Consider the following 25,888-nt stretch of genomic DNA (forward strand, 5'->3'; position numbering starts at 1 on the left):
AGGACAAAATGGTTCTACTCGCAACTCTTGTTCGCAAAATAATGGAATGCACGGGATTTACCTATCTTGCTCTCACAGCACGTCATTGGGGACAATTAGATCTGCTACGGGTTTATTTAATTAAGCGCCTCTTATAAATTTGGGGTCAGTTCTTTGATAAGCGAGCTTTTCCACCAGTGATCTTGCCAGTTGGCTCGCTCAGATGAGCTCTCCAAAATGACCTTTCTGTCGAAAAACGGTCACCGGGATAAAACGATGTGAACGTAAATTCAGCGATAAGAAACACGAATCTGTAAATATCAATGGATCAACAACAATGAGAGAAACGGCGCGTTTGTGGTTGTGATTGGAAAACCGTTCTCATGTTGTGGAACTCAAAGAAAAAGGGAGCGGAGACAAAACGAAGGAGGAGGATGGAAGAGCAGTCGATAGTGCCCGATTATTCGAAGCATGCGTGGGAAGCGAGATAAGCATACATTGAGCAGAGCACTTGTGGATGAGAATAGGTAGGGAAGACAGGACATTTAATCCTTGATGTGAGACTAGGAGACGATAAGCCAACAGTCAGGACTCGCGGTACTTGGAAAGCCTTGGGAGAGTAGGCAGTCCGTGAGACCAGCTGCGGTTACAACGTAGACGAACGAGCCTGAACAAATGCTTCGGTTCATTGAAGTTAACGTCACATAGGCGTGAAAAAAATGGAACCAGGGAAAAGTTTGCGTCTGAGCCTAAAAATCGATCGAAAGACAAGGTCCGAAAGGATGTGGTGGATCACAAATGGATGATGGAGACAAGGAGTTGCGACAGACAGCGGTACAACCAAAGATGCCCAGACGACCAGTTCATAAGGAGAATACAATGAGAATGTCATATAGAGAAAGAAGAGTAAGAACATCAACTCACATTGATTGAAGTATGTACGTGTGTGCACATCTGAGTAATAACTGAAATGAACAAAAAATGAACGAAAAATCGCAGTGGTAGCCCATCCATCGTCATGGAAAAAAAAGCGTATGGAAGACAAACAAAATGACGGTTTGTGCGGAAAAATGCAATTGCTCGACAGGAAATGAACAAAAGGAGTCATGGGATGGAGATGGAAAATTCCTGGAGCACCTAGTGCATAGAGATGAAGCTGACGTCCTGACCAGCTCCAGAAACAAATGGATCTGAGTTCGCCGCCACACATGGACGTCCCACGGACATGGAACCGATTGGAAATGACTTGATATGAGTTCGCCATGTAGGGGTGATTTGGAAGAACTTCAGACCCGCCCAATCTACGCCATCAATGGAAACTGAAAAGGACACAGTAAGGTCCGTTGATTAGAAGAAATTGAAACTACGACAAGCAGCGTATTCTCCAAAGGTTAGTTTAAGGTATGAAAAGCGAAAAAAACAGGACCAAAATGGAACTAAAACAAGACCCCACACGAAATTGATATACTGTAGTGTATAAACGACAGAATTTAAGACAAGTGAACTCAACTATAGGGCATTCCAGAAGTCCGCTTGGAGGCTATGAATCAAACAAAATATCACGATGAACTACGTAGGACATATCATTCGGTTTCAATCGCATATCCTACATCAAGTTGCTTGAATATGTATACAAGACCAACACTTTGATTCTCATATGAATTATGTACAAAATGCATGCACCCTAGAAATGTACGAAGGTAACACCTGAAAAGACCGACATTGCTGACTGCACCTTCCACCGCTGCAATCAGCTACGAGAGTTGTGAAGTTCCTGTCAGTTTCCAATAAGATTTTGTGCACGGGTAATCGTGATTTTGACCCGATCTCACTTCTGCCAAACAAGAATCTATCAATTTCCCTCAAAAGCGTTGTCAAGCAGGTTTCCGATAACCATTGTGTTTCAGCCGGGTGACTGACGAGAGCATTACACTGCAGCAACTACCCAAGACTACCTTCAACAACTGCATTAAGGAGATTTGGTGCTGCAGTGTCCGGATGTCTAAGATATGCAAACAGGGCCTCGTCGAATGACCCGGCACGATTGAGCGAGAGGGGGAACATTTCGACAGCCCAAGTTTGGTCAGGTATGGGAACTCTTGAATTAACTGAGCCCCCGCTCCCATTTCGCTAACTTGGATATTGGTTGCTTCAAAAGTGAAAATGTCGAAAGACACGCGGCGATAGTACCGTTAAGGAGAATTGATGCATGTAAGCAATTGCAGTTTAGAAGCCAACAAACTGACGTTAAAACATCAATAGCCTAACGAGTGTATTTGAGTACTGGTCACTTGGAAACAAGCGACCTCCTAGAACTGATGATCTGATCGGGGAAGTTTTTAATTCTACACGAGCTTTTCAGAACCGCCAATAAGCTTAAGGATATACTCCGTGACAAAATTACGCGGACATCCATGATTCCCGTCATAGATCCACCGATGCGGGTTAAAATAGAACGAATTTTTGTCAACAGTTGATAGATACCGTCAGAAACGAAATCAAACATCTGTGAGGTTACATGGTAAAGATGATGACGTGAAAAATGAGGAAGACTAATTAATAGAACCAGAGCATCATCAGGTTGAGAGTATTCCGGATAGTTGAAATCTCGCAAAAGCACTATGAAAGTGTTTATATGGTAATTTCACCGAAGCTTCCCAGTTTCCGTTCTAATGCAACCGTTCATTTAGTGCTGAAGTCACAGGATCCTTGCAAAACCAGTGTATGGGCACATTCCCCGACTTCTGACTGGTCTAACATATCTTCATATTACGGATGAGCAGCCTACTCTAAGTGAGGTAAGGAGTGAGCCGCAGTGCTATCTGATTAAAATAACCCATTCTCCCGGTTGAGCGAAGCAACATTGATTGATTTGGTGTATCGGACAACCATTCTGAAAACTAAATACTGACCAGTGTTGCGAATTTGTTCACTTCACCTTTAGATTCAATCAAGAGCGCTCCAAATTATGATAGCATTCGTAGGTGGTTGCGAGATTTGTAGAATTCACGTTCACACCACTCTCCTGTCCTGGTGAACCCACACCAGGGGAATGAAGCATTGGGCTCGAGTTTCCCAATTAATAGAGCTCATCAGCAGTGCAAATCCTTGGGCATGTCGGAGTTTCAACTCAGGACATGTGACACGCGAGACGAGCCTGTGTTAGCACCAATCGACCAACGTATGCTGGTAGCACCTAAATGATCACTTCTGAACAGACTGAAATTTCCACGCTTGAACGATGTGACGCCTCGACTGATTTTATTGTAACTAGACTCCTCAGGATAATGCGCCAGGACAGAGAAAAACTGTTCAAGCAGGAGTGTTGTGAACCGAAGCAGTCTTTCATGTTCGTGTTCTCACCCAAATGATGTATCATATGTTGGCAAAAGACAGGTACACTTTGGAATTCCAATTTGAAAAATGATAACTTAAATGAGAAATACCCAATACTATGAAATAACTAGCTGCTGAAGTTGTGGATGTGGTGTAGTACCCCACACTCAAATGTTCACATCAAGACAGAAGATAACAATGCGGGATTAACTTACTCCGCAACATATGATTAGCCGCAGGACTGATAGTGGAAGGACTGGTGGAGAGGCTAAGGGCAGCAATAGAAGTAGGTGTTTTGTTGGCAGGGTCCAACGTCGATCCAGCGACATCGAGCAGCGGATGAGTTTGGGAGAGTGAATCAGCATCACGACTACGTTCAACACTGGCACTGGTATGTCCACCGGAAACCGGTCCACGTCCAGTGCATAAGAGGCGTTGAATGTTTTCAATTACCTCGAACTTGCATCCGAATTCTTTGCCACGACGTCCGATGCGCATAACTAAAATTTATAAAAACAAAGACGAATTTGCTCAATAAATGAGCAACGAATCGTACTGCTAGCAATGTTATGGGGTGGGGAGACCAAAGCGGCGGAAAGTTGCCCAAAACATAGTCGGTTGGTGAAAGCCAGTACAAAACAATTGGGAAACGATCGAATAACCTCGATATATAGACTACCAGCAATGAATATTCGAGCAGTTAACTGAATTGACTGCAATGATGCGATCACACCGAGCCGTTATTAGACAGATACTACTTAATCAGACAATGTCATCCGTGGCCAACATGTGGACGGCGGGCATCACGTACAGTTGAAATAACCAAAGAAAATGATGGAGTTTGGTAATGAAACCACAAATCGAAGCATTTAAACAAGATAATGATTTCGGTTGGTTCTGATTTTTCGGTGTTAAAATCTCCTAAATATAAGTCATCTGCATATGCGCGACCTCAACCGAAAATAGGGTTGTGCAAATTGTGTACAGCAAGGGTCATTTTCATCAACTATTTTTTACGGTTCCAAGGTCCCTCTTCCTAAGTGAGCTTTGTTCACCCTAGAATTAGCTAGATAAGTGAACTAGAGCTATAAACAACCGAAAGATAATATTTTCGATGTGCTTGAGTAGATAACGCGCATACAAAGTGAATTATCTGGCGACGACGGTGGTTTAGAAATCACTGGAGAGCGCTGAGTATCCACATGTGCGTTGGTACAGACCTAGTTGTTTGTGCCAGGGCTATACTCAGGAATCTAAAGAAAGATATACGAAATTCAAAGAAAAACGTTGGCAAAAGTGAGGCAGGCCCACCCAACTAGAGTAAGGACATAGCGGAAACAATCAATCGACCCTGGCAAATAGAATAAGGTGAGACAGCTCAAATAAGGGCGCTGGAATTCAGAAATCAGTAGAGAAGAATGGATCAAACAACTCTAAAGAGACTGAAGAAGACTGCAGACCTATTGGCGCCTCATGCGAGAGAAGCGCTTCCGTCGGTACCATAGGTATTGTGTCTGTAGAGAAATTGATGAATTTATTACAAATGTACGCACTTTTTTGCTTCTTCTCTTTTGTCCACACAGATAAGGTCAACAGTTGGGATTGACCGGGAGTAGCTGGCTGGTAGGATGTGGAAGCCGGACGCACATCAAGACCGAGGTTACTGAGATCACCACTCCGAGTAACGGGTACACCATAATAAGAACCCAGGGTGACCAGTAGGCCTCGACAGGTGGATTTCATTGTAACACGTCGGGGAGGTGCCGTGTCTGCAGAGGGACCAGGAGAAAAAGGAAGGGCGTTGGGATAGGAAGATGTTGAGGAGACAGGGTGAATGGTGGAGGTTGCAGATGTCGCGTTTGTCGGCCCAGTCGAGGAACTTTGCTGTCCAGAACCATGAACAACCCAATATTCAATCTGCAAATCCCAGTACCTGCCCGTCACCGTCTGTGGCGATGTGCAGTACAAAGTGGAATGTGATCTGAAAAACAAGACAGGACGGTGTGAGTGAGGCAGTAGGTCGCTGAGAAAGTACTGAGCAATGTGGAACTGGTTGCTTGAACAAAAAAATCAACAGCAAAAAGAAAACAAGATTATCAGCGCAAAATCAAGCGGTCGCATTTTCCTTCCGCTCTAAATTAGACTTTGAAGAACTTGAGATCGATTCAGGCAACAGCAAGTAATTAGGGTTAGTGTGGCGATGGCATAAGCCTCCAGGCGAAATCTCTTGAGCCATACCGCTGGACGAAATATTTACACATTTGGTAGTTTGAAGTGTGAATGGTGATGGAAAACGATATATTATTAGAACTATCGATGCAATGATCTCTCTCTTTTAAAACCGTATGGCCCTACATGATACTCGTAACAAGGGAGCTATCGTGTTGTTATACAGTACTCCTCCTTATGAAATACTGCTTCCACATGTTGCTGGGTTGAAGAAGCTAGAATGAAAAGAGACCGTAAGAACTGCACTTTATCACCATTATAAAGTTATACAGTTATATAATCAATACAAACTGCATTCTCGTTTTTCTTACCTTTTGCATAATATGCGCCAGTAGATTCTCGGCTAGCTAAATTCAATCTTCTCCTGCAGGAAGGGGGGGGCTACTTACGCATTACATTGTTTAGTTTTGGGGTACCGCATTATGCATGTATCACACTAGTTCATCCAGCGAACGTTTCATTATTGCCTCCTCATAGCACCAGAAAAACTGAAGCTCACCCCTGTAATGATTTTAACACTCCACAGTCCAGAGTAGCTGCTTCTCCTCTAGTGTTTCGAATGTGGAGGACAACGTGGCAGTTGAACTCCCCTTAGGTGTAGATGGAGTGATTGCCTTAGACTGAATATCTTTAAAATGCATGCTACAAGTGACGATCATCTGTCACCTTACTCGAAACCAAAGCTTCTTTCTGGGAGGGGTGCGCTAAAATCACTCTCGAGCAGCTAAATTTCTTTTTAGGCTTCTCCCTGTTTCATCACATTTCTTCGTTGGGAGTAATCCAACTATTTGTCCATCTGACTTAGTCAAATGATGGGAACCATTCGTTTGCGCTGATCAGTCTTAGGAGAATCCGCGCCAGCAAATCGCTGATGGCAATGTAGGGATTGTAGACTCACCGAAAGTTTCGTTATTTCAGTTTAGTGGCTTACGGATCGAGAGATGTACGGAGATCGGTTCGCATGCATAGATTCCTGATTAATGTCCATTAATCGGAAGACCAGTCATAAAACCATAAGTCTTCCTTATTAAACAGATCGTGTTAAATGTTTGACCAGCCAAAGCTAGAAGGAATCTGGGGCATTCAGAGAGAAACACTGTGACTTTATTACTTTTCAACTCAAAAATTTAACCCCTCCTTGGGAGAGAGTGAGTTGGTGAACTTGGTGCTCAGAATCCTGAGAGAGCTCTCAGTTCAATGGTGAACAAATGTATGCAGATTTTATTGGGCTAGCTGTCTGTCTTGGCAACAACCAACATAATTCATAGATAAAACTGAACCATGCAGCCAAAGCAAGACTGGCGAATCGACAGCGAAAAATGTGTTTGAGATAACGGTAACCTAGCGGACGTTAATAAGGGAAACAAATATTTAGTAGCTATTCTGACTAGTGAAAATGTGAACATTGTAATGCCTATTATATAAAATTTGGAGTATCTAAGTGATCGCATGGGTGGTATGGCAAGTGAGCGTTTTACGGTGGTAGCAGAAAATACCCGCCATGAGGGCTGCTGAAATAATTTTTTTTTAAAAAAAATCAAGTTTCCTTGGTAGTTCCCATGAGGAAAGGTGATCCACTGTCTAACTGTTTCAACCACAAACGCAGGAAAGCCAACTGTGCCGCATTATCCATTTAGACATAGCCATTGTAAAAAAACTCCACAAGACTGGGGTCCAAAGGGTTTACCCCCTGAGTGTGGAATACGTACGTTCAAATAAGGGCATTAAAATCAAACATAACCAAGGAACAAAGAATACGGACTGTAGGATCTAAGTGGCTAAGCAACAATATGGCTAAATATTATTCAGTTATCAAATGTGGCGTACGGACATCTACCAAGGGGCCACCTAATCAAACAACAGGTGGTACGCAAAAGCACCAATCGCCTTCTAGCATTTGAAACGGAGCAGTGGAGGAGCCCAGAGCGAGTGGCAAATTGCAAAAGAGAAAACTGACTGACTCGTCAGAAAAACAAGCATGTACGGTTATAATAATAATAATAATAATAATAATAATAATAATAGTAATAATAGCGAGGCTAATAAAAATCACCGCCAACAGAATGTGGCTATACGCACAAATACAGTTCAGGAATGACAAAACTGCGCGTCGGATAAACCAATAACCCAGATAACTTGATGCCATCAAACTACTTGAACCCAAATTGGACTGTTTTTCGAGAAATACACTCATTTGCAATCAGTATCATAAACGAGAGATTCAGTTGTCTCTCGTGAAAACCAAATTGATTTGCAAATGAGTGTATTTCTCGAAAAACAGTCCAATTTGGGTGCAGGTAGAACATAAGGTTGACAGAAACTCGGGGACTGCGCCTACCTGATGCGCCTCAAGAAAGGCGAAACCGGTCGTGGGCTGTCGAAGAGTTTTCAGCAACCTTGTGAGTAGTTTCCTTTATGAAAGCATTGGATCTCTCTCAGAATGTAACAAGTGTGGAGGGTCAAATAAATCTTTCGAGTATTGTTTGCTCACTACCGTTAAACGAACCCGCTGAGTTGGACTCTGTGCACAGGGGCGAACAACACAATCACCCCAATAGAACTGACCATTAAATGATGGTCATGAGACTGCAATCGATTGATTGATTGCCCAACCTCTGAGCCGCCCTTCTGGATTGTCTATCAACATACAACTGTAAACGGCGATCGAGATATGTGCAGACGTACATGTTCGTTGAATTTTGTGTTGTTTAGTAGACGACGCGTTTGTAAGAACACAGGTAGCCGTACAAGATAAAGAATCTCGGAATCTAATGAAAGTGGAAAAAGTAGTGAGAGGCACACGTTTGAGGCGAACACCCCTGCTACCTCACGCGCAACTTGATTGTCATTTTCCAGGGTAAATGAGTACTTGGATCAGTGCAATATGAAACAGAGGAGAGGTAAGACGCCTTTTAATTTATTCCATTGATAGAAAACGAATTCTCGCGTGATTACCGATTTTCGTGTATCTGGTAAACACGGAGAAGACCAAAGGACTGAGTGTCTGTTAGTACAGCCTGTCACCTCCATTGGTTGAGTACAGGTCATTCATTTGACCAACTTTCCATTTCTAAGGCAATTCGGTCAGCTACGCAATAATATCCACCCTTCGTAACTGCATGAGAGGCCCTCTGTTTGAAGTACACATCATGTTAAGTTTAAGAAATTGTAAGCTGTTTAGGCTGTGGCCCGACGGTTAGTTGTTCACACTCCTAGCATGAAGGTGGCGGATCCGAAACTTTCTCGAGTTTCGCGAGATGCTTACTGCAAATGACACACGGCTTTTCAGAAAAGGTTGGTTTCACCCACAGAACGATATCTCCATTAAAAACTCTAAAATCTCTTCACATTACCAACATCGTTTAAACACCTGTGGTCATGTTATTGCACGGGAACTTAAGTCGATGCGTTAGCTTCCCCCATGTTAAAAATAACTGAAGCCCTCCTGAAAGGAATTACTCACAAGATAATCCAAAACAATGTTCGTGGAAGAAAGGGTTTTCCTAGTGTGGGGAAGCTGCAAATGGGTTGTAAGATAGAGGTGCATCTACAAAGAACCGATGAGGTGTATAAGCAAGTAAATTTAATGGTTGTTTGATCCACAGTCAAAATAAGATGATTTTAATGAGGTACGCCTGGCGTCTTTCTAGAGTTCAAACTTTTATGCTCCTTCAATCTATTCTGCGGCATTTCAACAATATCACAAAATAAAATGTCATTGGGGCGTGAATGTCGCAACACGGTTGACTGACTCAAAGACGACCAATAAAATGGATGATAGGTCATCATCATGGCAAAGGGACTCTACCGGATGAAGTCTCCTCAGCACAAAACTGGCGGCAGCCGTTTGATCAGTAAGGTTTCATTGACTGCTAGACGAACTGGGTTCGTGTCACGTGGCAGAATGGGAAACAAGCTACTCGGGCTTGGCTTAGGACCCGCCTCGAGCACGTGCCTAGCGATCAATGACGAAGGCATTCGTGCCGTCTGGTTTTTCTCGGTAATAAACACTAGTGTATTTTCTAGTCAGCTTTGGAAATGTTCATTGACCCGTTAACGTATATATCGTTCTGTCGCGGCTGTGTTTTTCACCGCAGATGTCCAGCAAGGTTTAACGAATACCGGTGTTAGTTCCGCGAACGATAGTCCCCGAGTAAAAAATGGGATACGTCGTTCGTTTGCTGGGAAAGCGCGCTGCAATCCTGGCATGATCTTTAGCGATCACCTTGAGCAGTACTGTCAAAAATGGACCCTTTGTCGGACTCGTTTCAAGCCCTTTGATGAAAATGACAGGCGGAGTTTTTTCCAGAATAGAGAGGCACACCTTAGGCATTTTCGACATCGGCAAACTTCGTTTCAATTATTGTATCCAGTTGAGGATGGTAAGAAAGTAGAAAACGTCGTGTTTCAAAACGTGAAAACTGCCCGTCATGAGAGTGAATTTTATAGGGCGTCCGTGATTTGTTTCCATGACAGGGTGTGCGCTGCGGCGCGCACAATGTCAACTGACGGCATTCGTCATAAAATTTGCCTCACACAGGCTATCAGGTCGTTTGTGCCGAGCACTGGTTGAACGGAATACCACATTTACTTGTCAGCTGTATACCGGCGTTTCCAGATTCTTACAATGGATATATGGGGGTGAATAAATGTTGCTTTCATCATATTCGCACGATATGTGGTGGCTCTGGTTGATAGATTCTCTTTCAAATAGCGAGGGAGTTGAAGCGTTCCACAACAGGCATCACTAACACAGACGACATGCCCACGAAACTGGCAGGACAATGTCTGTCTAAAATGTGACAAGGAGAAGTCTGCCTGCCGCATGAAACGACTACTAGTCCACATTGTACCGGATCTTGAATCCTGGTTTGGCTGGTGATACCGTCGGTGGAAATAAGTTCATGGAAAAAACTGCACTGCTGCAGTTTTCCATTTTAAATGAACCTTAATCGACACGGTACGTGCAGTGAGGACAAGGTCAGTGTTTCGTACTCTTCACGCAACACAGCATTCCTTGAAAATCCTGCTATTTTGTGGATCTACCAGAACCCGTGTATTGATTTTGAGGCTTATTTGATTTTTGGAGACCAGTCGTTGTCCGGAATAGCCCAACCCGTACCGTTTTCCTCCATCGTCTTAGACTGACCTACACAAGACAACAACAAGTGGTGTTTTTGGAGGTGGAAGCAGAGTCACGCTGCAAAGTTGTAAAAAAGGAAATCGATTTTGTTTAACTTCTTCTTAGTCCATGAGAATAAATCTCCGTTCTTGGGTTATAGGGATGGAAGAAGTTCTGCCGTTGTAAACATCGATACAATTTTTGAACATTTCGGGATTTGAGAGAAAACTGGCTGAATAACGTATCATTTGAAGCGTTATTCGAAATGCGAAATTCTCAGAGATAAAAGGTATGCAAGTGGCGCACGCAATTCTGGTCGGTTGAAGAGTAATGTCGGAAGATCTGACACAACATGGATGCTCGAAACAGGAAGAGTATATAACACGACAACCGGAGGGACCAAATGGGGTAGAGCAAATGACAGACTATGGATCAGGAAAGCTAGCCAAGAACAGATCAATGATCTAGTGAGAGTCGCCATTAGGGTTGAATTTGAGTTGATTAAATGATTGACTGCACTTAAACCACATACATTACACGTGGTAGTTAAGTCAGAGAGAGAAGGAAAGGGAGGAATCGGTGTGGGTGAAAGGCCCACTTTTAAAAAGGAGGGACGATCCAGAGAATGGCCTGGGCTGAGCGGGTTTACGAGAGGCGGAAATCTGTGGCCCTATGGGGGACATATGGAGTGACAGGGAATAAGAGATGGTGGGCCAAAGTAACGTTGCTGATCAAAGTACGAAAGCTGCAAAGTGAGGCTTTGAATACAAGATTATTCCGGAGATCATCATATCGATCGATACATGAGGGCTGGTAACCTGGTCGGGTTTTCAATGGATATAAACAAGACTGTTATTGGTAGGCGCTAGTACTTACACGCACAACAACACCAGTTACATACAAAACTGTAATTCACTGGTTGTGATCTTGTGAGGTACAGGACTAAAACATTTTTGTCTGAGTTCCTAACATACCAGAAAGGCCAAAAAGCAGCCAAAGTGTACCGGATTCCTACCATAATACAAGGTTCTCTGGGATTAAAGTCACACTGTTCTCTGAGATAGGTGTGTGTTCAGACAGCAAGATTTTTCTCTCGGAGACCAGCGTGTCCGTATTTATTGAAAAGGTAGTACTGCTTCCCCATGGGTATGAGAATACTAGACCTAAAGATCACACGTAGCGGTTGCCCGGCGACTAGAAGTGGCCGCCAGTGGATGATCTAAACAAACGAATCTCTACAGAAGCTCGATACGGCTACAAACGCACCCAGCGTCGGAAATAAGGAACATGTGCCCCACTCTTTGAGTTTTCACGCTTGACTAGATCCCAATTGTCAAGTGAGTTAGATTTCAGACAAGGCTCTAAAGGAGAACGTGACCAGTCGCTGAATGGAGATCCAGACGTTTGAGTCGGAGACTACAAGGCGAAATCCCCTAGTTGTCCCACTGCGTTGAGTTATAACAATTTAAAATCTGAGGTGTGGTACCTCAAACAGCCCGCTGATCGTCAAACTCTAGCAAAATAAGTCCACGATATATCCTCTACATAGCGGAATTCGATGTCCGTACTGTGTGTCAAGATGGCCAACATATTTAATAATCCCACAAATCCGAAACGTGCTGTGCTTCCGAAACTCCAGTTTGGTCAAGCACCTGAAAACACGCAAAACTAAACTAGCATTTTTTAATAGACATAATGCACTGCACTTAAGGTTGTTACAAACCTGACAGCCCATGACCAGTATCGTCCTTCATAAACGTGAGATTCAACCGGGCCCCAGGTGAGTCTCCCGTCAAGACCAAATTGGTATTCAAATGAGTGTATTTCGCTAGAATTTTCCCGCTCTATTAGCCAGGTGTTCGGTAGTGCAGGGGCAATCGTTCGTAGTACATATGGCATGGGGCTAGCCGGGTCTAAACGGGCCGATGGACTTCAGCAACCGGTCAACTTTGCGCCGTTTGGTTACCCATCTCAAACGGTAGGAAAACGGCCCAACAAAACGTGCCCGACAAAAAGCAGTTCGGCTGCTGAGGACGGCAATTTTTGTCAAAATCTGCTTGAACTGATTCTTTAAGCAAAAAGCACTTTTGCGAGCGATATGAATGGTCCAGGTGACACACTAATCCTGAATAGTCAACTCGAATTCAATAGCTGCTACGGATACAATAACAAGCGACCAAACCAGTTATATCTCCAAAATAGATGTCAATTTGGTTAAATAAAAGACTGGGACTAATTGTGGAAGAAGAAAAAACATTAGAAATTACTGCACTGGACAGTGTAATCATTACTGGCGAACTAAGCTCAGCAATGACCAGTAGGCGCACGCGAAGTAAATGGTAGTTTGAAAACCGGTCTCCTGTACCATCAAGTGTAGCGCTTCACGGTGAAACTAGCCGAACAGACCAACCTCAACCCACCCCCCACCCCCCCCAGCCATAACTGATGGGCGTGATCGGCAAATAATTTACGTTTCAAATTAGGATCTAAACTATCAAACAAAAACATAGAAAAGAATACAATAGAATGCAATTATGGAGAAAGTCGCGCCAGAACTATACATCAACGCAGTCTTGATGTTAGATGGTCATATCGCACTGGAAATATGCAGCCGAAAATGAGGCGAAAGGTGTGCCTGAACCAGCAGCGTGCAACAAAAAAGTGACCCCAATAAATTCGAACTGTGTTGGTTATAGCGGCGCATCTGTGACGCCATCGTAAGACAGCAAATTAAAGCCAGAAAAATTTTGACAAGAAACGAGGGTAAAAGCCACTAGATAAAACCCGCTGTTAAAATAAGGCAGGACAAAAAGCGTAAACCGACTCTCGTATGCACGAATGGTCGCTTATATGTACGGAGAAGTAGAAGTACCTGCGAAATCGCGTCCGCCTGAAGGAAGAACTGGAGAAAGAGGGAATGAGACTGACATGTGAACAGTTGGTGAATTTTCGGAGGAGAACGATTGCAGAGCAATAGCAAGTGCGATAGCAATAATCGCGTGCGGAAAAAGAAACGACAATTCGACAAGATGCCGTGTAACAGGATGGGGATTGAGCCCTGCATATCATGTAGGGCTTTTTCAGGTGACGTACTATTCAAACTACGGAACAATTAAAGTCCAACTGCAACGACGATAATGAAGTGGTCAAATCAGCTATTTTAACAAAAATGTCTGAAGAACGTGCGAAGAAATGCTGGTTGAAAACCACAGATGAAACTAGAGTCGATTGGAGAATGACGTCTCAGCTTAGATCCCTCCTACACCTTCACGCGCACTTTTCAACGCATCCTTCACACGGTCTAACCGCGCATGTACCACTGTGTATCACGTGAACGAGAAACCCTACACCGCAGCAAAACTGCTCACTTTCCTGGTGCTTACTCTTTGAAATATGGCAGAAGGGTTCCTCTGCAGTGTTAAAAACGTGCCAAAGGTGCCTCGTTTATTAAACGATTGAATCGGATTGAATTTGTATTAAAATGCGGAGAAAATCGCGGGAAAGTTCCCTTGACCTAGAAACCAGGTCTCAGCAATACTGACCCGATTTTCTCTCAAGAAGCGAGAAATACTCCTCAGGACAGATATCACGTCTCTCATCCATAAAACAGCAGGAATCATACCAAGGAAGGCTAATTGACGATTGTTATGTACAGCAAAACACCGAATTATCCATCAAACCACACTTCCGCAGTAAACTGACAAAACTTTGTGGATTCGATCGGTGTTGGGTTAGCTGATCATTATCACCTTGGTTCCGAGGCGTCCACCTGGGCATACATCATTTCAGCCTTCGCAAATGCTACACACTTCGCAACGCTGTTCATTCCAGCTCAGCAGGATTTCCGTTATTGGCCTCAGACCTAGGGCTCGTCGACTGAAAACGGCAACTCCGGTGGTCAAGCTGAATTGTCCTGGGCTGCTCGTGAATCGCTTCGGCTGACTGCGCATGGGACCAGGAACGATGAGTCGTGTTAACACTTGGTCCCAGCACATCAGCCAGAATAGCGCTGAAGCACAACTCAGTCCGGTCACGATAATTCAATTTGGGACATCCATCGGTCGACGCTACAGAGGTTCAAGCACTCAGTGATTTTGAAACAAGCAAAACCGTGGTGCGAAAAGAAAACAGCATCCGGAGAGGTTGTCTGGATTCGTCAAGGTCGCCTCGACTTTTGCGGGCATTACCTGGAGAGATGTCAGTGTCACAGTGAGCCGAAAAACATTTGAATATTAAGTTGCGAAAAGCAAAAGAGCGAATGACGGATGGTTATTGGGGGTAAAAAGAGTACACAGTTTTAGAATGAACCCTAGATCATATACAGTTTAAATTTATCCCTGTGCTCACAATGAGCGGCGAACTTGCGTTTAGTGCGGCCTACCAGGAGTCCCCTAATGCATTCTGTTTCAGCTGTAGCAGTCGGTGTTACTCATCTTCCAGGATAGGGACCGCAGGATCCCCACTGCGCCTGGTTGGAGACGCTGCAAGATATAGCTACCAACCGATACCAGTTTCTATCCATATTGCCTGAATGAGTGTCTGGAGGTGTAGGCACCTTGGAATGATTGAAGTAAGCCAGCACTAAGCCCATTCCTCGTCCCCTTTATTCTTTTCTTCACAATAAAGCTTCCAAATAAATCATGGTTGTACAGCAGTGAAGCATCAATGCTGGACACTGAAGCCATGCTGTCGATGATGACGACCATTTTAGCTGCCCAGCTGCCATGCCACCTGAAGGAACCACAAGGGCTGATATACTGTTAGGTCGCCCAAACCTAAACAGGAGCAATCGATATGCGTGGGTTTGGTTCAAAGCACAGACCTTCGAGTAAGCAAATCCACGCTTTAACCAGCGAGCCATCGCCAGCTCTAATGCATTCTACGAGCTCCCAACACCCTGCCTAAGCTAAGTCTTCTGTTAGCACGGGGTAGCAGACTACCAACAGGAGCTGGCACCAAAATGCCGGTGCCCATTCGCTAGTACACACCTAAGCAACGTTATGGCCAAAGCAAAGCTTCTGTATAGTCGATCCCGTAGGACGATGAGAACTGGATCACAAAAGACCTGACCTCTAAATGTATCTAGAAACTTCTACCAATTTCTGGTAGAATTTTTCAGATATATTAGTGGGGAATGAAAAAAAATTTAGCGTGTCTAAGTGCTATCATCAGGTCATCACAGAATTCATATCTACTATATGGTAAGACAGGTTTCACAATGTGTTTTCTAAGATGATATAGGCGTTTTGCATAGTAAAACCTGAGCTGTTCCAACCAACATACAAAAGTTTCCATCATGGGAAGCGGGCATTTTGAACCACTTCGTCGATCAGTCGGCATAGTCGAGCCTTTTTCTTTCGTTCCAATTCGTCTTCACAATGAGTGTGTTATCCAAGCTTGTCAACCATGATTGAAGGACGACTAAGCAATGCTCAATCAGTCACAGCTTATGAAAAGTATTAAAATGTAACCTATACAGACTCTCGGTGTATTCTGTGGACAATGTAGACAAATTCGGACAAGCTGACAGTCTTCTATGAGATTAGCAAAACTGCCGCATTCTAGAGCATTATCAAAAAACTCACCTCCAGAACTATCAACAGAAGGTAACCGACCAGTTCACAGAACAGATCGGTGGAAGATCGTTGAGAGAGCAATTCGATTTTCATCGCTTACCATTTTAGACGCTCACTTCAATCATCTACATCACCGTGTAGTATAGAGCATCAATAGCTTCATAGCATCAGTAGTTGAGTGTCATTTTTCCGGTGGTTACCATTGTCTGCTGTCATAACAATCCCGTGAAATGGGTGGGGGCGTTTTTTTTACGTTGACATACCACTGAAGCAACGGGCTACAGTATGCATGTTCTCCTACAACCACCATACGCAGAAACTAAGGTGATGGCAGAAAAATCGAAATGGTTCAGCTGTAGCACCCCTCCGGTGCCTAACTGCCATGCTACCCGAAGGCTGCACGAGGGCTGGGATATTGCCAGGTTGCCCAAACCTAGACAGGGGAGCCGAGAGGCAGAGGTCGGGTTCGAATCACGGACCTTTCGGTCAGTAAATTCGCGTTCTAACCAATCGGGCCATCTCGCCCCGTTTTACTGAATGCACCAACCGGAAGTGCCAGGAGGACCCGTGCTAAACGCGCACGATTCCCCAAGCCGCAAATTGAAACAGTGATTGGTCTATCCTCTACATCCTTATCGAACATGTGTAATACTCAGTTGTTTGAAGCAGCTTTTCGGACTTTGTTGGAATATCAGTAAGTCCTACCGAGGCGCGTTCCATTGGCTACAATTCACCCAGAATCAACCTAATCCCCAGAGACAGTCGTATATAATCGCGACATGCTATGATCCGAAAAGATAGATATTCCAACAAATATGTCCAAAATATTGAGTGGATATGGATGAGACTGGACTTGCAACGGATCACGGATCTTCTATCGATATTAACTGTGATGTACGTTTTGAAATCTGTAATCGTAACAGTAATTACGCAGGTCTGGACCTATATCTTTTGTACATACTCAGACAGACAGTGGGAAATACACTATCTCAAAGAGTTTTCCTTGATGGGCTGGATAGGTCCACACGGGTTGAACAAACGTAACAGAGAGAGTGCAATTTTTACAAAAATCGGTGCTGTAGTGAGACAAGGAATGGTTTAGTAGCAACGTACCAAATAAGGTGATTCTCTCCAAGAAAACGAGAACGAAGGGGCCTAGTCAAACCAAAAGTGTGCAATACTGTGATAATCCAGGTCTATACCTCAAGGGATACCGGCAACTTAGCACCAACGATTAATTGCCATGGCAAACTTACTGTGGTGAAGTAGCAGTGGTATGAGGACGGGATTCAGGACTCAAACTACGTTTGACAGGACCCAATGAAGCTTCAGGATCACTTAGGACAGATCCTACCATTTCGGGGTTCTGTTGAGTGCACATGAGGTCGCCTGTTGCAGATCGCTGATGGGTGGGGCCAAAAGGGAAGTTGGTGTTGGTTTCCGACCCAAGTCGAACACTTAGAAGGAACGGCATGACCATCTCCTCACCTAAACCAGGAACACCTAGGAAAGAATAAAACAATACGCTCAATCTTGAACGGGTGTCAGAGGAATGCCAAAAATCTACCAGACAGTACACTGTACGGCGATACTATCGAAACTGAGTAACATTGTAGTTCGGCTGGCTGGAGTTCCGCGAAGTTCAGTCCTCTGTCATAAGCCTCAAGTTGGCGATAATCGACTGGCTGAACGTGTGTGTGTGTGTGGGTGCATGGATTGTAACGTGACGCAATGTGTGTAAGTCCTACCTGTCACAAAATCAACGGACCTGACCCGAATGAACAAAATAAATGCCACACCCATAACGATTCCAGCGACAGAACTCAACTGTCTGGTTGAAACAACTAACAGGTTGTCATTACAGTTGTGCCGCTGATTGGCGACAGGCAGACCCATGAATCAGCCCCATCATAGATGATTTACATAAAATAGGTGTGCGGTGTTAGTCGATTCACCGCGGAAGCTTCTCTGAGAAGTGGAAGATTAAACTTTTGAATGCGTTCCACAGGGAAGTCCGCCTTGATAATGTGGTTTGTCTAGCTTATTTTTAAATCTGTCGTTAGACAGAGGGGTATGAACAAATCTATTTGTTGTGGGTAATGGCAAAAAGAGTACAAAAAAGCAATTTACAGAACAACGGGGCTAGCGGAGAACAGAAGAAAGTTACGTTCATTTAAATGGGGGTAATTCTTCTGTCATCGCGGCAACCTTGATAGTAATGTTCTTCCCAAATAGATTATCATAAACCAGCTCGAATACGGCTTCCGTAGGCATTGATCTTTGAAGCGATGAGATGCAGAGTGAAAGGCACAAATTCCACTGCTATACACTTAGGTATCCAGCTAACACAAAGTTAGAGAGCGCACAACATCATGATCAGTTAGGAGGCCGCCAAATGAAAAACAGGGGTTGGGTTTGAAACATGAACCTTACAGCCAGCAGTTACGCGCCTTAGCCGCTGAGCTATCTTGAGACTGTGTTGAAACAGGGATGGCCGGTCAGTTCCAGACTTCCAGAAATGTATAATATGCGAGAAGACATTTCAATTCATCCTGAAGGAGTACTCTAAGTGTGACCCGGTAGCTCCCCTAAGCAAACGGCGCTACGTTATCGTGCACCAGACACACATTAGGATTGATATGCTAAAACGGAAAGCGCATTAATTGTGCTAGTGACATCAAGTGAGCGCAGGTCATAGGAGAGGTGCTAACAGTCGCACAAACTTCATCCATAAACCAAACACTTGATCTAAAGAACGCACTCCGCGGCCAGCATCCATGTTTGAATGCTAGTTTTTAATATTATTATTATTATTATTATTGTTATCATAAAAGGACTTCAATGCATAAATTACTAGTAAATCGTGTTTCAAACGAAAGGGGGTCTTCCGGAAGAAATCGATGTAGAGCAAACTCATAGTGAAGCCACTAAGTAACGTACCGCGAAGGCATTCCAACGGTTCGATTCCACTAGTAGCCACTATCTGAGAACACGAACCCACCATCCTTCCGAAAAGGACGCTGGAAATTGCTGTAAAATCTATCAATCCACAGACCTGCGATGAGCTGTGTGTGACCTTTTACTCCAACAACCAAAGAATACCAGTCCATCATGCTCAAATCTTGAATGCCGCCGTTGCATTCTTGATTCGACAGACGTTGTATACCTTCTCGGCAATAATTCAGTGCCTTCGAACGGTAACATCACCCGACAGTTCGGAAAAAGAATGGCTGAGTTCGTGAACCAAAACAACGACTGAGCATACAGATGCCATGTTTAGGAAGTCAAAAAGAGTACTATCAGTCCAGAGGATAACGAAAACCCAAACCCACGGCATCAACAGTACCAGGACGATTGATCATACTGACAGGAAATGCATCGAGCAGGATGTTAGATAGTTCCACCTGCGGTTGGGCCTATTCTCATATCCACATCAGTTCATAGCATTCAATTTATCTGCGTACTTATCCTTCCCATATTGCACGATTCCGACCGACTATATTGCTGGCTGTCATAATGCCATGCGGTACTTGCAGTTGGACCTTGTCAATCCGACATTTGTAAGCGTTCTAGTCAATATTTGCTCACGCATTCTTTCATAATCAATATTTATGTGCGTAATTAACTACCAACAATTCTTGCCCAAGTCTCAATGCGTTCTGTCGTGCAACCCATGAAGGAAATCATAATAACCCGTAATCAAGTTAGGCACAACTCAGATGACCAATGAGATAGTTTGAATTAAACCCTACCGTCAAAATGAAGACAGTCAGCCCCCTAAGAAACCCTACGAATTACGTGACGCAAACATAAGACTACCCTGGTCAACCAGGCGGTTGCTTCATATTCATTGATCCCTGACAGCATGAAAGTAATTCGCAAGTCCCGCAGTCAATAAAATCTAGCAATATAATGACATTTGCTCAGTTCGGTTGCTCCCACAACCATGCTGTTATCGACTCATCAGCACAACCATCCGAACCGCCTCAAATTGGCGGCTACTCAGCGAGTGTGATATCGCAAAACTAACAAAACAACCCGGGACGCCGTAAGATGTTATCTCCATGTGATAGATTCAATCGCATCCCACATAGGAGTTAGATACAAGGGCAATAGCTGGTGTCAATGAAACTTCTAGGATAGTATAGAGTGGCCAAAAAAAGAAATGTACTGAGCTCATCTGGTCACAACTTTATTACTGCTCGTCGCTGACAGAAACTCGTATCGTCTGCAATCATTGGTGGAGTACCGTCACCTTTGCTGATGAGCCAGAAAGACAAGGTGCAGAAAATTGTTACTGCCACGAAATGTGTGCACATGGAATTGTTTGGAGACATTCTGTACTGATTTGAGATACATTTGCAGAACATGGAATGGACCGACGAGCAATGGTATATTATGTCCAAGACTCCGAGGTGTGCACTGACACATTGTACCGGTTTTCGTGGCTTCTCATTACCGGGAATCACGTTTAAAAAAAAGTAACGGGGCGGTATTGTCTCAAAACGACCCGACTTTTGTTTCATTGTATCGGAGTATTCAAGGGTCGGTTTACAGTCTAGATCTCCATGGAGGAATTCTAGGGCCTCCGATGAACACGGATGCAAGAATCTGTGACCAAAGAACTAAGTTAGTGAAGGTCATCAAACAGGAGCAGGAAAACAATGGTGAAGACGTAATATGGAGGCCCGTTCAACGCACAGAGATTTTGAAACGAAACAATAGGAACATATCATCCTAACACCCACTGACAGAGTTGCCTTCATGATCAGTTCCATTTTCAATCTTCGAACGGTTCATTTTCTCACATTTGATAGGTGAACTAAGAAATTCAATTACATGTGGGGACGGACTGACAAACAAACTCATAAATCCGTTTTCTAACCATCTTACTCATGCAGCAGTTGGTTAATGAAATTAAGGGGGAACATTTCATTGCCATTCTAATGATCACTGACAGTCAGCGAAACTTATATAAAATCTCAGTAAATATCACGGCTGATTGGAATTCACAACGCCACAGTAGTACTACTGATGGACAGTTATAATCGGAAAGTGACCTACCTGCTGAAGATGCTTTCGTTAGGGCAGTACCCGAAGCGGTGATAGGAATATCGGTTGAAGTGCCAGTGGCCGGTTCAGTTTGCCAACTGGAGGGGAGATTAGGATGTTCGGAGGAGTGACTTGATTTGTGTAGCTTTGGAGGAGCCGTGGAGGTGGGCGCTGTCCCTAGCAAGCAGGCTCCAATAGGCATGCTGAGTAAATTACGGCTTTGTGTCAGATAAACACAAGCTCGTTCAATGATACTTAGGTTGTTCAAAGTAGATGCTTCGGATTTGCGGTCTGGTGAAGTACGAGGTTCAACGTCAGCAGAGTCCGCGCACATATCCCAAAAGATTGCGCAGTAATTAGGATCAATTTTGCATAGATGGCTGGCAACCACATTTGTGGAAACAAAGAGTGATCCAGCGCCCCGAAAATCAAAACTTCTTCGATCTAGAAGGGGATAATACGCACCCAGTGATGTACTCGGTAGCCATATGTAGTGCAATTATTGAGAGCAAAAGTTAATAGGTATATATTACACAGTGAAACCCCCCCCCCCGCAGTGACATGTAACGGGGTGATCTCTCCTGGAGGATGTCGCAGAGGGTGTCTCTTTGTGGTTACATGCATCTGAACCTACGTTTTCCCCTCAAGTTGGAAAACATTGTATAGTTGTCTATAGAGATACGAGAAGCCGTAAAGGTGGGAAACAGCTGTACAGCTTAGTTGCGAACTATCCACGAGCGGACAAGGACGTTTCGATCTAGTGTACAGTTGAATGGAAAAGGTTTCTCCGAGCATCTGCTCCACGAGCATCCGCTAAGTCAGATCAATCCATGAATTATCACCCTCTCATCTATCGCGCTTTACTTTCCAGTCTGTCTGAAAATGCTCAACACGATTTATGTACTTGTCGTCCATAAGTGGCCAACCGTGGACAAGCTTTGGTGCATTTTTAAAACACAACGAGCCAGGCTACTGATGACACAACAACGTAGCCTAGTACTCCGAGTTCAAGAAAAGGTCGAATTGTTCTTCAAATATTTCATATTTGCTTGTTTGAATGAGCAACTGATGAGGTACCGAAAAACTCATTCGGATAGTGGACTGCTCGTTCTTAGGTGAGTTGGACTAGTATTTCAGAAGAGGTGAACACCAGTTTCTATCTTGTTTTACATGGCTACTGGTGTCACACATGGTCGCTTTTCCCTTTTCTCGTGGAAACTGAGCAGTTTCTGAAGAAGTCCACTTCGGAATAAAACAGGAGATGGAATCAACAAATGCGAAATCCGAAGAGTGGAATCAGACATTCGTACAAGGTCAAGCAACGTTTTTAGTCGAATAAAATGTTGCAAACTAATAAACAACGCCTGACGCTAAGACAAGGTTCTCCTTCAGTCTCTCAAACTGTTGGCATTAGAGGACTGTGGAGGTTGTTTGATAGAACACAGGGGATTTTGGTCTTCAGTGGACTTTATCACCCTTGGAAGTTTTGAAAAACCCAGCGGTCACCACCCGTAACTGTCGGCACCAAATATGAGTCTGCAACGCCCAAGTAGAGAACGCTTCACCTCAAGCGAATGGCGTGCTCGAGGTGCGCTCGTTCTTCAACCCAAATGCTTCTATCGATCTTTCCGTTATCTGAAGAGGGCTCTTCCACTGAGCCACAGAATAAACAGTGTTAAGTATTATCCAAACGCACAAAATTCTTCCTCTTGTATTGCTTACTTTGGGCTAAGACATGTCGTGATGTGTTATCGCATTATGAGAGGATTCCTAAAGCTTTCCACCGCATAATTCGTACTTCTCCTAGATTTGATCCTCCCAAAATCTACCGAAAAATCGGAACGAGTATTATACAACATATAATGCACCAGTATACAAAAGCCGATAAGTGAAAATAGAAAATACGGAAAACTCTTGTCGGGAAGAAAACATGTGACTAGCTGATTTACAACCTTATCTGGCGAGTAAGTGTGGCACTGATTCGCACACGTGGAATCGAACAAGCGAACCTCCACCATGGAAAATAAGTGAATGGGTGATGGGACACGAGTATAGGGTCTGAAAAGTATACCCTAAACATGGAGACCAGAGGCAGCCACAGATCAAGCACGCAAACATCAAAAGATTGGATACGGGGATAACCAAAGTAATCCCCTTGGAGTGAACGACGTGTGAGTCCAGAAATATGCTAGGCCAGCCGCCAAATTCAACCGCACCAAAACCACGTAACATAAGACGAAGGAACATTTTATTTGCGAGGTGGAAGTGCTGGAGTTGGAGACCTGGGATGGATCCCGCGGAGACATCTCACATATTTTGGATAGCAACGCTTTCAATAAACAGCACATCTCACGTGCATGATCAATGTGTTCGAAAGAGGAAAAAATTCTGCCTTAGAGAGCGCTATGGATATTTTCTATCCCTGCACTGCAAGCTCCCAACAAAAGACGGCCACTACGTCCGGAAGTAGGTTTTTTCATTTCCTAACTGGGGTACGCTCATTGGGAGTAAGACAATGGCGTTAAGCTGCTTCAGCTGCTTCTAACAGTGTTTCTGTAAATTTTTGAGCCAGCACGGTAACCGTCAACCAAGTGCCATACGACCATCAGGAGGATTGGGAAGCAGTAGCTGTGCTCATCATTTACTCAGTTTACCGGTTGGCTGACGGATTCACCGAAAAAAGTGACTAAACTGCTGGTGAACCATGATCGAGTGGAAACCGAATTTTGTACAAGTCGTCGACAAAGACATCAACCCTAGGAAACAGGAGGATATAGAAAACAGACTGAGGCTCGCAAAGAGTCACCAGCATTGCTAAGCATGATGACATAACAACGGACATCAATCCCGTTTATCAGGCATGTAATCAAGGACCAAAGCTACTCAACCAACAAGCCCTATGCAAAGCCATCAATGTGGAACGAGTTCAGTGGTAGGGTTGGAGGGTGAATTACGGACTCCGCAGAGGACCATTATGGATCAATACACAAACAGAAGGCGCTCATAATGAAAAGGAAACCAGGGTAGCTAACCTTTAAACAGCGACCTAACAGTAAATGATGTGACAAACGACAGGCCATACATATGTCTGCAGTGCTTTAACATCCGTACTCCATAGAGTTCAATGACAGAAAAATCAGCAATCCAAACCAACTCCTGAATTCTGGATGGTTTCCACCTGGGCCTGATCATCTGATGGTGTTTCATCTCTCGACCATCTTCATGTTCGAATACACCTGATGAGTTTCCACCTGGGCCTGATCATCTGATGGTGTTTCATCTCTCGACCATCTTCATGTTCGAATATATCTGATGAATGGCGTAGCGATTTAATCAGAGTTTATAGACATGAAGAGAGTCAGAGAATGTCCGATGAATGTAGTGATCCAAGACCGTGATCGCAGTCGGCATGTACATGGTCTCTAAAAGCAGCTTCCTAATGTCTTGATTACGCAGCGTAGAAAGAAGCGTTCAAGCTGTAGCACCCTTCTGGTCCCTAGCTCCATGCCACCATGTTCGAATACACCTGATGAGTGGCGTAGCGATTTAATCAGAGTTTATAGATATGAAGAGAGTCAGAGAATGTCCGATAAATGTAGTGATCCAAGACCATGATCACAGTCGGCATGTACATGGTCTCTAAGAGCAGCTTCCTAATGTCTTGATTACGCAGTGTAGAGTGTGAACCGAAGGTAGCAGTGAATAGTAACACAACTGACAATGGACCAGTGGTAGTCGGAAGTGTCACTACCAATCAGATGATATGGAGAAAACATGGGGGTTCCAAAAGGCGCTATAGGATTGCCGATGTGGACATCAAGCCAATCTTAAGGATGCCAGTGATAGGTATGTGTTTGATAGCTATGCGCCACAACAGAAAAAGACTTTGGGATCACAAAAATGTAACACTTACAGTCTACGTCTGTACATGCATCTACGGACGTCGACGTTGTGGTTGTTGCACGTGATCTCCGTTGGTCTGTCGAAGGACATTGGCTACTGTCCAGCTTAGAACGCACCAAGCCCGTGACAGGTACAATGTAGAATCGGAATAGGGAAGCCAATTCGGTTGACCGTGAACTAAGCTGTTCCACATAGGCACGTAGTACAAAGCTGATCAGGGCATCGCCACCCAATATGCAAACTTTGATAATATCCCCTCCATCCGGAGGACGACGATGCTGCTGAGCTTCAGTGACCAGGCGACCGAATAACTGCTTTGTCTCCACATAAGAAGTGACTGGTACGAGACGCAGGTCGTGCTCACTAAACAGGTCGGACGCAAGCTAGTAGGCGGCAAAGATAAATACAATTATCTAGTGTGGCCAGGAAGCAAATTAGAAGCAGAAACAGGTAGGTGGAAAAAGGGTGAACAACTGTAGTGACAATACAAGTCATGGAGCGAACTGTACTTTTACCTCTCTGCACAGAATACCATAAAGATTGGGATCACAAATGATCAATTGGGAAATTTGTGGTATCACGCGAAATAGAGAGGACACCGGAGGAGGAACAGGGGAGCAACAATTTCGTCCGGACATACGAGAAACCGGTGGGCAGTTAACCGCGGGGAAGTCCGATGATGTCAACACAA

General features: G+C 44.1%; 1 protein-coding gene across 1 annotated transcript in view; it reads right to left on the reverse strand.

Annotated features, from left to right (window-relative positions):
* Positions 1-202: 202 nt before the first annotated feature.
* The window catches only part of T265_11380 (hypothetical protein), a gene marked incomplete at both ends in the record, with an annotated part of 85,018 nt that continues 59,332 nt past the window's right edge, over positions 203-25,888 (reverse strand). The window contains 6 exons of the mRNA XM_009178019.1: positions 203-1,298; positions 3,531-3,815; positions 4,869-5,296; positions 17,499-17,745; positions 21,307-21,738; positions 25,208-25,580. Of these exons, the coding sequence (XP_009176283.1) occupies positions 1,117-1,298; positions 3,531-3,815; positions 4,869-5,296; positions 17,499-17,745; positions 21,307-21,738; positions 25,208-25,580 (1,947 nt within the window). The remainder of the gene's footprint in view (positions 1,299-3,530; positions 3,816-4,868; positions 5,297-17,498; positions 17,746-21,306; positions 21,739-25,207; positions 25,581-25,888) is intronic.

Source organism: Opisthorchis viverrini (genome assembly GCF_000715545.1).
Source record: "Opisthorchis viverrini unplaced genomic scaffold opera_v5_495, whole genome shotgun sequence".
NCBI lineage: Eukaryota > Metazoa > Platyhelminthes > Trematoda > Opisthorchiida > Opisthorchiidae > Opisthorchis > Opisthorchis viverrini.